The sequence below is a fragment of the Mesocricetus auratus genome, unplaced genomic scaffold (genome assembly GCF_017639785.1).
Source record: "Mesocricetus auratus isolate SY011 unplaced genomic scaffold, BCM_Maur_2.0 Super-Scaffold_100009, whole genome shotgun sequence".
In the NCBI taxonomy this organism is placed as follows: Eukaryota; Metazoa; Chordata; class Mammalia; order Rodentia; family Cricetidae; genus Mesocricetus; species Mesocricetus auratus.
The window spans coordinates 7,374,503-7,387,443 of NW_024429193.1; the positions used below are offsets into that span (position 1 = coordinate 7,374,503).

Sequence of the window (12,941 nt, forward strand, 5' to 3'; positions counted from 1 at the left end):
TCTTACTGCATGTTTGGATTTGTTTGAAAGGCAATAAACTAAACAGTTGCACACACTTCAGAATTCACTGAGCACTCCTGATTGGTTTTGACGGCTACACATTCTTCTGTTAGAGTCCATCGTTAATTGCTAGCAGATCCCGCACTGTGTTGTACACACAACAATCACATACAGAGTACAGGATGGCCAAGGAAGGCCCAACGAGAGAAGGTCTCAAAAGCCTTTCTAGAGAGTCAATGGAGACGTCAAGAGTCCTGGCAGGTGCTCGGATGACATACGTATGTAAGGAATAACGCTGAAGAAGGGGCAGCACAACGAGCTGCCGGAGCAGAATTGGCGCAAAACTCAGAGCTGGCTCAGGTGCGCTTGGGCCAGATGAACGGTCATTTATTTCATGTGGGTCTAACCATGCAGACAGGTCATGCTGAGCTCAGGGGTTTGCAGGTTGTCAGTCCCGTGATGCACTTTGAGAAGTGGCCTAGGCCGTTCAGGTTACCTCCCAGTCCCAGCGTTGTTGCTGGACAGCCCCTCTCTTACACAACGCACACGGAGCGGCTGCACCATGGCCATCTGTTGTGTTTGCTAGGCTCACGGACCTGCTTTCTCTGATACTGCTCGTCTATGTCCGTGTGCTCACGTTCATAACTAAGTTCTTACTTGTGTAAGTCCGTTGCTCGTCAGCGTCCTGGCTAGTTTAATGTGGGTACCTGCCCGCGTATGTGTCTGTTTCCCTGAGCATTCCGCGTCCTTCTCAACACCGTTACTTTTATCCAGCTCAACTTCTCTCCCAGGTCTAGAGCTGGTGTGCGAATGCGCATGTAAATAGGACAATGAGCTCTGTGGTGCTGCGTGGAGTCAGGGAAAGCAGAACCGTCACGTACTTGGTCCAATAAAGGGGTCTAGGTCTTGAACAGCACCAGCTGTCCCACCCAGCAGAGCTATTAACAGGCACGGGGCTGTTCTAGGAAGACTTGTGAAAGTATTAGGGCGTAGGGCCGTAGGCACAGGCAATCTTACAGGAAGGAATTTTTTTTTACTGTGAGTTTTCATGAGTCACCACCATTTCATGCATGTCTGCATGTAGTCAGACTCAAGGATACGTTTTGGGGGGGGGGAGTCTGGTTTTCTCTTTCTCATCTTCTTTCTTCCTACTGAGGAAAACGAGAGCTAAGGCAATTGGGTGCAGCCAACCAAGCACTTCCTGTCTTGAGTTTCAGTTTTGTTTCTCTGCTTGTGATTCTGGAAACTAAGTCAGCCAACGAAGTTTCTGTCTTCTGTCTGCTCCACAGCTCAGAAAAAGAAGTCTACTTCTCTTGCCCTCTGTTTCAGTCTGCTCCAGGCTCAGCTGTGGGTAAGCACTTCCTGGCCACCGCTTGGTTCTCTTTGCTCTTCAGGGTGAAGCTGGCAGGGTGGCCCACGCTGTTCTCATTCATTTAGGTGTTTACTTTAACGAAAGTTTCACACGTTGCTGTGTTCAGGGAGCGTGAACTCAAAAAGAGAAAGTCTCCAGATAGTTCTAACCACATCTCAGCCATGATTTGCTTCACTCAACGAGAATGCTTTGGAAGAAAAGTAGAAGCGATCTATGACTCTGTCCTCTGTTCCCTTCTTTACCCCTTTGACAGAGGGAAGCATAACCCAGACATCATTACCATGCTTATGTTTGTCCATCTACTGCGGGCATAATGTATGAATGGAATCTTTGGTGTTGCTTTGTGCTAACATTTTATGGAGGTGGCACCAGGCTTAATCTCTCGTGCTTAGTTTGCTTTCTAAGTTGGAAGAAAATTATTTGACCTTTACCCATGTTTATTAGAACAGAGCTAGTCTGCTGACACCAGCTTCTGTAGATCTTCATTGTGGAGGCATGCCAGCTGTGTGTACCTGCTCTACTCGTGTCTTTGTAAACCGTGCGGGCCTGAATATACACTTTCTGCTGAACCCAATGTGGCCATCAGGACAATGTCAACAATTTGATTTAGAACATTTGTCTTATGGGTGTGTGTTTATGTCTGATTGTTCGTATGTGTATCCACGCAGGCAGTGCCTGCAGAAGCCAGAAGACAGTCTCGGACCCCTTCAAATGGGAGTTTCAGGTGGTTGGGGAAGTGGTGGGAACTGAACCCAGGTCCTCTAGAAAAGTAGCGAGTTCATTGAGTTGTTTAGCCATCTCTCCAGCCTCCAACACCAGGACTTTCAAGTCTCTGTATCTGTATCTGCAACTGTTGCACTGGATATTTATTCTGATGTGAGATGTATTCAGCAGGAGTCGTATTACAACATGTTTATCTCATTTTTTTTGTGCTTGTCACTCTTTTGGGTCACCACATCTTTGATTTTTTTGCTCTTCACGTTCTTGGGTTGTTTTTCTTCTGTGTGGTTCGTTGTTTCCTTAGTCCTCTGCAGGGTAGCTCTGTAGAACACGCATTATAATTCATCCACTGGTTTTTTTCTTTATTGTGTCTTGTTATAAGGCAGTCACTCATTTTCAAAGTCATCCTATCTTTCCTTTATAGCTTGTATCTGTAGTGTCTGATTTCACCTTATTTCAGATGATATGCAGCAATTAAGTTACCATTCAATGATCCACACCAGAAACCTGCTTATCTGAATGTAACACTACTGAAGCTATTGGGAGATAAAACACATTCCGCATACCTTCCAATCTGTTAATTTCTCCTCTAGTACTCTTCAGAATGCCAACCCACCATCTCTGGATAAAGCTGGCAGAGTGTTCTTTTTGTTGTAGCCCCAAATAAAGATTCTTTTTTTAGTTCTGTTAGTCTATCTGGAGCTGTACTTTACTTCACATTTTAGCATTTTGGGTGACTGGTATGTGTGTCTCCTATGCAATTCTGGCTGGACTGGAATTCACTGTGTATATAGACCAGGCCTGCCTTATACTCACAGAAATGTATTTACCTCTGTCTCCTGAGTGCAGGAATTAAAGGAATGTGCCATTATTCTCAGCCCAGTGTTAAATTTTAATGCTACTTATCATTTCTAAAGTATCTACTTTTCATATAGAGTTGCTATTTCTGTATCTGTACATTGTATCTTTTTTGGCTTCAAAATATTAATGTGTTTCAACAACATCAGAGGACAATAGAACTTACTGGAACTAAACAGAAACTTGTAACTTAAACTGCTATATTATGGTAGTCACTCAACTTTCACTTGTTTTTCTATTAGTTGCAGGAATATGGAAGTGACAACCAGATTGGCATGGATACAGGAAAGGGTTCTGGGAAAACTACTTGGGAATACAACGTTGACTCTTCTTTATAAGTCTGGAGTTCATGGATCATGCACTTTTGATATGGCCAAGAAATGCTGTCATCAGGGTTCCACAATGACAGTAGTTCATTTGGAGCAAGACATTGTGGGTATTTTTATGCTGGAACACTTTCCCATTTTACATTCTGGAAAGCCAAGTACTTGTGTTCTGTTTGCATTTAAAGAGAATAACAGCACTGGAATATCAGCTCTATTTTCGAATGCACAGGTAGAAATCAATGTTTCACAGCTCAAGTTTTTCTCACCTGATGGTTTGTCGATCACTGTTCATCCAAACAAACAGAAAGTTCATCTAAACATGGAAGTCTTAAAAAAACTAGAACTTAATCTTAAGTCTTACTCTGAATATTTGGAATGCGAAATTTTTCGAGTTGATGGTATGTATGAAAGGATAATGTGCCTCTGCATTTGGTTATAGTCTTTGCAGTTCATGTATCATCATTGGTGTTCACGGACAAGGAAAATTATGAATAAACATTGATTTAGTATGCAGGACTAAGGACTGTAGACTGCTGTGAGCAAAGAGGGATATGCATAAAGATAAAGATGACCTCCCTCTCCTCTGCCTCTCTGATGCACCCACCAACACATTTTACACTCGCCTTGATTTATGACTATCTTTGTTCTGTAAAACAATAAAATCGATGGAACATGGAACATGACGTACATCTATGTTCCCAGGTCATAGTCATAATTTTATTCCCTTAAAAGACAGATATGGAGATGTAGAACTGGGAGAGAGGAGGGATGGGTGACAGCAGAGAGAAACTTTGACTTGCCAAGGAACGCGGTTTTTCTCTTCTTCCTATCAGGATGCTGCCACCTTAAACTCATAGTTGGGAAGGCCAGGGTTATACAAACAGACCATCCCTGTTTAGGAGAGAGACTTGACCACAGAGGACCAAACAAGTCAAGGAGCTTACTGCACTGTGCTTATTTTCTGTAGGTGTTAAGAATGATCCAAGCATCATAAAGAAGATGGTGGACGTCAAACAGTAAGTTAGCTTCTTGACTGGCTTGTTATTCATTTTATTTAGATCAGTTATGGTAATAGGGCTGACAATGAACCAATAACAAATATTAAAAAATCTTATTACTTGGAATGATAAAAAGTTATTGACAGATACTATTCCAGTATCAAAACAAAATCTCTCTTTTCCAATTTATAGATATGAATATATTTTTATTTCCCCTTAATATTTTATTGCCAATAATCATGTACTTTCAGTGTTATATCTCTCAGAGATTTGTGTTATAAGGGTAACTGTGGCTTGTTACAGGTTAAGATTTCATGCTAGGTAGTGGTGGTGCATGCCTTTAATCACAGCAGTTCAGAAGCAAAGGGAGGCAGATCTCTGTGAGTTCGAAGCCAACCTGGTCTTGGACAGATGTGGCTACACAGAGAAACCCTGTCTCAAAAAACAAAAAAACAAGCAACAACTAACAAGACAAAAAGAACCTTTCACTCTAACATATGTGTGGTTTATCTAAGTGCAAAATATTTAACCCAGGATGTTTATGTTTAGGGTGTTATATGTAATATATGATAGAGCTACTATTGAAATAAGTGTGTAGCTAAACCCACGTCCAAATGCCAAGAAACAGAAGCTCTAGCCTAATTAAATTACTGTGAGAAAGATCTGTTGCTGCTGTATTTAATCACTGCATTCTTTATAGGCACCGAAGAAGGTTCCTATCTGCTCTCCGAGCCTACAGGCCCAGTGGAAACTTGGTTTCTGAAGTCCGTATTCTGCTGGTGGGCCCCGTGGGTTCTGGGAAGTCCAGCTTTTTCAACTCAGTGAAGTCTGCTTTCCAAGGCCACTTCACTCGCCAGGCAGTCGTGGGAACTGATGAAACCAGCATTACCAAACAGGTGAGTTCTCTCAGGTGGAAGATTGAGATTTATAGGTCACAGTGAATGAATTTGTTCATTTCTTTGTAATTTTTTTCTCAGACATAACCTTCTTCCTAATCTACAGTTAAACACCAAATAACTAAGTAAAATAGAAGTAAACATTGTATCAGAATTGTCTCTATTCGATAATATTATCCAGAGAAGCATTTTGATTTTACAGATCCGAGAATTAGAAATATAAAGTATCTTATGGCGCTTGTTGAAAATACATTATAAGACTATAATATATTATGAGACTATAACATCAGTTTATCAGTGGTTCTATATTCAATAACTCAAAATGTTTCTAATACTTAAATGAATTGCATCTTGTTTCTTATGTGGATTTATTTCACCATGTCAGCCTATTGTGAGAAGTCAAGGCAAGATGCTACAATGAGAATTTATTAAGCATTAATTAAAAGACTTCAAGGTCCAAATTGTTGTGATATCACAGGTGGGTTCTGTACTTCCTAGTAGAGTGCAGTATTAGACCATCTCCTGTACCACATGTAGAAGAACAGTGAAGACAAAGCAGCTTTGAATACTGAAGAAATGGATTTTTTTTCAGGCTTGACGTGGTGGTACATGCCTATAATCTCAGCCCTTGGGAGGCTGATGTGGGGGGTCCGGCCAGTTCCAGGCTACTATTTTAAAATATTAACTTATTTCTCTTTTCAGCTTGAATGCTAACTAATATAGTCTAACTCAACCCTTTTTTACAGTACAGAATATATTCTGTTAAAGATGGAGAAGGTGGGAAGACACTTCCGTTTATGTTGTGTGACTCAATGGGTCTGGATGAGAGGGAAGAAGCAGGATTATGCATGGATGACATACCTCATATCTTAAAAGGCCATGTCCCAGACAGGTATCAGGTAAGATTTCTTCCACCCCAAGACACTTAAAACTGTTTCATTGCATCTCTACCCTACAAGACTATGTGAAATGCCCTTATATGATTCCAACATTAGCACTACTTTACTTTCAGTGAATCTGTATTTATGAGAGAAAGCTAAAGAGATGGTCCTTACAGTCTGTGCCATTGAGAACTAACACAAAATGGCAGGACTTGACTTACCCGAATTCCAGGAGATATTCCGTAGTACTGTTTTGTTTACATGATTCTTTCAATAATGAGTGATGAAATCATTTAAGTAGCTAAACCAGTGCTAGTTTAATTTGTGAATGTTTAATTATACAGACTAGATATTAGAATAATTATCTACTGTCTGTTGATGTATTCCACAAGAGCGAGGCAGCGCTATTACATGCTTGGATCTTTATTAGATGTGCACCCATAAAGGAAGTTACACAGTGTTCTTTTTAAGCCTTGGATTTTAATTATAGGAAGTGTGATAATTAATGCTGCTTGCCCCCTAGAGCATCTGAGAATATAAGGTGAGTGACCTTTTCTAAGTGCTCAAAGAGTTAACCACTTGTCACCTCTCTTTTAGGTGTCTAATATAATGGCATCGGTTTCAGTTTCTAAACATTTACCTTTTCCCCTTTCAGTTGAGCTTGATTGAAAGGATTGACAATCTGCTAACTTTTCATTTGAAATTTATTTATTAAAAATATAATTTGTTCTAGACATAAAGAGTACAACTGAAAAAAATCCACAGTTAATCAAGAGTTCGGGTATTATTTTCAAGAGACTTACAGTCTAGTTAGGGAAAGGAATTACACAATTACAGGGAGGAAGAGAGCAGAAAGACAGAAAAGTCTAATCACTAAGACCCTCAGTTTCATAGCAGAGAACAAGCAATTCAGTTCAACATTGAACACACACACACACACACACACACACACACACAGAGCGGGGAGGGGGGAGAGGAGTGCACACACATAAATGTTTACTATGTTTTGGAATCTAGTTTCTCAATAACAGAAAGATCATTGTCATGTTTGTGGTAAGGAGAAGCTAACTTGGAAGTTGACATTTCTTTGGTTTCACTTCATCTTTCTTTATCTTGAAAAAAATTAAGAAATCATAGCCTTTAAGTTTAAATGTCATCTCATTCTCTTTTCTCTGCCTGGCTTTAGACCCTTTAAGTTTGCAAAATTCTCAGAGAGGATCTTAAATGATGCATAGCAAATCTTAGTGATATTTGCTTCTGGAGATTGGATACTTAAGTCGTTTTTTAAAAGATTCTTTGCATTTCCCTTCAATGATTACTGTGGTTAGTCATCGTTGCTATCAAAACATAAAAGCCATTTGTCCTTAAGAACACTATAGTGAGATCTTGGCAATGAGAAGCAGGCAGGAGGGAAGTCACAAATAAGAAACCAGGGGAAGATGCTGGGGACAGAGGAGTGAGTGAGTGGTTGTGGTTTCTGCTGTGGAAACGACGCAAAGTCTCTGAAAAGTGAATCTCAACATGTGTTTCTATCCAGTTCGACCCATGTAAGCCAATTGTGCCTAGGCACGTCATGTCTCCACCAATGAAGGACAGGATCCACTGCGTGGCTTACGTCTTAAACATCAAATCTGTTAACTCACTTTCCGATAAAATGGTGGCAAAACTCAAAAGAATTCGCAGAGACGTAGTAGACTGTGGTAAGTCTCATTGTATAAACCTTGAAATAACTACATTTTCATAGAAAGCTACAAAGGGAGTAGTGGGGAGTCTCAGGTTTTGTCCCCTTTGATAAGTGTCATAGCTCCATGTTCATGGCAAGTGCAGAAAGGACCACTGAAAGACTTGACTTAGAGGTGTCTTATCTGCTAGCTTCCAGAACAGAAGGACTAGGCTGTCTGTAGTCTTCTGCTGTATAAACCTCTAGTGGGTTTTAGAGGGACTCACCTTCTCACAGGAACTTGACGAGGAATATTCTTCTGTATTTATGTTTGTCTTATTGGTTGATGAATAAAGCAGGAAGAGAGAGATTCTGGGCTGGGCTTGGACTCTTGAAACCTAGAGACATCTGTCCTTCAAGAAGACCACACCTCTTAATCCTTCCAAACAGTGGCACTCCTTAGGGACTTTGAGCATTCAAATCTACGGGCCTACCTGGGTCATTTTCATTAAAATAACCATATCCTTAAATCTGAGTCACTGCCAGACACATGGTTTGCAAATAGTTTCTCCATGACAGTATCTATATTTTCTGTTTTGTTTTTCACTGTCATTAATTTTGGTTCTGCCATCTCTCTCTCCTCCAGGAACTCTTACGGCATGACTACTAGGTCTTTCACCATATACTGCCTAGTTACTTTTTTTCCATATCTAATGGACATTGTATACACTTAATGCAACTGTATATGGAAATGTCTCTAAAACACTGGTGGGTTTGGGATATGACTGAGTTAGAGATGTGATAACATTTGAGGTTAGTTTTTAAGGATGTATGGCATTTCACCACCACGGTATGAAGTGATGTTTAATGAAACTGACTCTAAGAAGAGCCCTTTTCAGGGATATAACACCAATTTGTAGTCCATTCCCAAAGGGTCACAGCTGAAAACACACATACAGTTAGAAATATATGGACTGAACAGTTGATATTTAGGAACATATATGCATATACATATATGCATGCAGTAGCAGTAAGAAATAAAAATGAAGCTATGAATTTGAAGGAGAGCAGGCAGGGGTGCATGGAAAGGTTTCCAGTGAGGAAAGGGAGTGGAGAATGTTGCAATAAAATTATAATCTCCAAGAGAGAGGGGGGAGGAAGAGGGTAGAGTGTGAATCTTTAAGATAGCAGATCTGCATGCTTGAGGAGAAGGCAGAAATATGTCAGCTGAACTGTGAGGTCAGTGTAGCTGGCTGACATACACTCTTCCTCACTTTGTCTCCTTTCTGGGTTTTCTCTTTGGTTCAATGGTGCAGTAGCCACGTTTCCCACTTTAAAACCATACCAAGTTTTTAGACTTAGTATGAATTTAGGTATGTCTTTTGGAAGGAAATAACCTTTGGAAGAAAATCAGGCTCAGATTTACTAGGGACATTTCACATCCAACTCTCTAAGTCGTCTTACAGGAAGCCGTGTTCATACATACATACATACATACTACATACATACATACATACATGCATTTAAAAACTATCTTGACATGTTCCTATAATAACGATGTCTACTTGATGCAGGTGTGGGACAAGTAGCCTTGCTTACTAACGTGGATAACTGTGATGAAGTTCTTGATGACGGTTTTGTAAACATGTCAGAAAGCGTGACTTCTCAAAGCCAGGTAAAGGGTGATGTTTAGAATCAGGCGATATAGGGACAGAATCACAGCCTCATGCTCACTTGCTCCTCTCTCTCTCTCTCTCTCTCTCTCTCTCTCTCTCTCTCTCTCTCTCTCTCTCTCTCTCTCTCTTCCCCCCACCCTGTCTCTGCTGTGTGTATATATGCACGTGCATGTGTGTGTCTATTCATAGGTGAATTGAGAATTATGATCAAGGTGGGTTCGTTTCTGCAGGCCTGTAATGACAGACACTCAGGACATTAGAAGATTTCTAGTTTAAGGCCTGTTTGGGCTGCAGAGTGAATTCAAGACCTTGTCTCAAACTAAAAAGTAAAAAGGGGCTGTAGATATAGCTCAATGCGAGAGTACCTACCGAGAAAATGTGGGGCCTTGAGTTCAGTCCTCACTTATACAAATAAGTGGATTGATTACTCGGTTTGTTGCAGTTCATATTTCATTTTACAACTATAATTATCCATAATTTACGTAAATACAATTGTTTTCTAAAGAGGATTTGGCAGGCCATTACCTTTTCAGTTTCTGTCCTTAATTGTATTTAATATTAAGTCAAATTTCTAGCATGATCTACTTCATATATACATACAGATATGTGTTTCACATATGCATTTTTACATAAAATGCATTTTAATATATTCTCCACAGATAAAGAAAGTCCAAAACATGCTCAATATTCCTATAGCTAATATCCTGATGGTCAGTAATTACTCTCAAGAGCGATCGATGGACCCCATAAAGGATGCTCTGATCTTCGCTGCACTTGGGCAGATGTTGCGGGCTGCAGATGACTCCTTAGAGGACCTTCCTTTTGAGAACTAACTGGTAACCTGGCTCCTCGCTAAAGCATTGTGTCTCTCAGAAAACCACCAGCCGTCCTTCAATGGGGTGGTTGGGACCCCCTTTCCCAGCCCTGACCTGTACTGTAATGTGTGTTCATTCCCGCCTTTGTTTGTCTTGTTTTGGAGGCATGTGAGGAATGGCACAGTCTTCTGGGACATTAGCTACCCTTTGTAGCCCAAACCTGAATTGCCCTAAAGAGAGTTTGTCTGCTATTGATAGCCTCTTTGAGACTCTGCTTTGTTAATGGTACTGTTCTGTTCTGTTCTGTTTTTTTTTTTTTTTTTTTTTTTTTTGGACAGGATCAGCTAATGGCTCCTTCAACAGCTAGTCATGCCTCAAGAAATGATGACGAATTCTGAAAAGCAGCGAAGAAGGAGATGCTCCCAACACAGACATGCTTCCGGATACCTGCGCTCGCTACAGTTTATCATCCGGATGCCTGCGCTCGCTACAGTTTATCATCTGCATGCCTGCACTCGCTACAGTTTGTCATCTTGATGCCGTTGTCTTTACTTCTCTAGCACATTCTGCAGTTCTACGTGTCCTAGTCAATCACACAATGATCACAAAATTACATAATATCTGCTGTTCTAGAGAGAGTGTAAGTTCTTTGAGAAAGTAGGCTTTGGATTTGCCTTTGTAGTCACAGAGCTCAACACAAGGTCTGGTAGACGGCAGGAAAACTCACAATGACTCTTCAGTACCATTTTCTCTGGACTGATGACCATTACTTAGACATTTACTCGCTATGGATGAAAAGACATGAAGAGTAAGATGCTGGAAAGAGGATGCGAAAATAAGGACAGAGGGGGGTCTTGCTTATCTCTGTTTCAAAACACGAATGCCTCTAAACAAGTGTAAATTGATTAAAAAGAGCCTATGTTTGCTGACAGCTTTGATAATTACACCAATGTTTTAATTTCATGAAATGAAGTTTCTTCCAGTAATATTCCTATGCTTGATTTTAATTGACTGAATTCCAAAGCATCATGGCTGTGTCTCCAAAGGGGAACTATTGAGAGATGAGATCATGCTAGTCAGCTTGGAATGTTGTCATGTAAATCCTTCGAATGGTTACGAAGTCCTCCAGGCAGCTGTCAAAATTAGGACTATTGTTCAAGGAAAATAAAAATTATAATTTTCCTTTCAACTCATTCTGTAAGTTTTAGTAATTCTTCAGATTTTTCATTTCAGCATTTTTTGATTTGGGGGCATACTTCTTTCATTCTTTTTAACTATGTGCATATGTGCACGTCTGTGTGTACACAGACGCACATGAGAGCAGGTGAACATGGAGGACAGGTGTCAGATGCCCTTGGAACTGCACAAGGGGGTCACGAGCCATCTGATGTGTGTGCTGGGAACTGAAAGGGTCCTTTCCACAAGCAGTGTGCATATTTTCTTTATAAAAATACGTTCCGGTTCAACAGATTCCTGCATTCTGACAGTCTATCTTATCATCAGCCAGGCTATTCTTTTCTTCTGGCTATTTCTCGATACTAAGAGGACAAGAGTTCCTTCAGGGTAGGTATGAGGAAGCAGGTTTCTCTAGAGTAGTGTTTCAAGGGAAGCTACACTTTTATGAATACTCTTGAGGATAGTTTTAAGAAATATCTAGAATCTGAATAGCCATCGATGGAATAGAAACTGATGAGGAGAGACAGAGAAGATACGGAGAACAAAGTTTGCATAGTAACCAGCTGTGACTGGATGTAGGACATGCAGATACAGGCGGGCCTTTATCTGTACAGTATAGAGAAAAATGAGGCATGAAATAGACTGGGGATTCACCATTGTCCTTTCTGACTATATGGCTATAGCCTTGCTATCTCTGCTATGAAGTGACTGTCTGGGCAGAAGATGATACGCTTTCAATTTGTATAAAGAGTTAGCATACAGTAGCCTTATAAAGGAGATCTAGAACGTAGAAAGAAGGCGACTGTGAGTAATGGCCGAGGGAGTTAGACATGGAGGAGGGACTGTCCACAGGAATATGCATACCCTATGGGAGTAAAATGCTTGTTTTGGGTACCATGCTGGGTCCACATGTTCCAGAGATGAGTGGATAAGCCTTGATCATTTAGGATCATCTCAGTCTGAAGCTGAGATCTCTGCTGATCAAAGATCTTAGTAATATCCTGTCTGTGATCTATAGATTGTGCAACTGGAAGACATACTCCTTTCTTGAAAGTTAGATGAGGCTAATAGTTTGAAATTCATCTCGCTCTGTGTGCAGATTCAATAGATTACTGACATATGGGGTGAGTGCTTCACACTAAGGGAATCAGTACAGATATAAGTTGGGAAGTTCAAACCCAGGTGGTGCACCAGGCTCCCAAATTATGACGCGGAGACTTCTTATTAGCTATGAATGCTCAGCCTTATTTTAGCTCTTATTTTAATCTGTTTCTTTTCATCTATGCTTTGCCTCGGGGCTTCTTACCTTTCTTTCTGCACATTTTATGTTCCTGCTCTCTCAGTATCTGTCTGTCTGTCAGCTGCTTGGCCTCTGTTCCTGGGTGTGTCCCCCCCTTTATCCTCATTTCTCTTCTCCTTCTCACCTTCTTTTTGTTCTTCTTAAGCCTGGATTTCTCCTCCTTATTCTCTCTACCTGCCAGCCCTGCCTATCCTCTCTCTGCCTATCCATTGGCCCTTCAACTCTTTATTAGACCAATCAGGTGCCTAAAGCAGGCAAGGTGA

The 12,941-nt window shown here is 40.6% G+C and overlaps 1 protein-coding gene across 2 annotated transcripts; it reads left to right on the forward strand.

Moving 5' to 3' along the window:
- Positions 1–1,208: 1,208 nt before the first annotated feature.
- Positions 1,209–11,391, forward strand: Ifi44l (interferon induced protein 44 like). 2 transcript variants are annotated; one of them, XM_040751603.1, is made up of 9 exons: positions 1,209–1,351; positions 3,193–3,674; positions 4,244–4,292; positions 4,975–5,170; positions 5,917–6,069; positions 7,589–7,751; positions 9,286–9,386; positions 10,047–10,223; positions 10,541–11,391. In XM_040751603.1, exons 2-8 carry the CDS (start codon positions 3,203–3,205, stop codon positions 10,218–10,220), a joined length of 1,308 nt encoding a protein of 435 aa, XP_040607537.1. In that variant the 5' UTR covers positions 1,209–1,351; positions 3,193–3,202; the 3' UTR covers positions 10,221–10,223; positions 10,541–11,391. The 2 variants fall into 2 exon arrangements, with proteins under 2 accessions (XP_040607537.1, XP_040607538.1); XM_040751604.1 differs by lacking the exon at positions 1,209–1,351 and having other exon boundaries at positions 3,195–3,382.
- Positions 11,392–12,941: the final 1,550 nt, after the last annotated feature.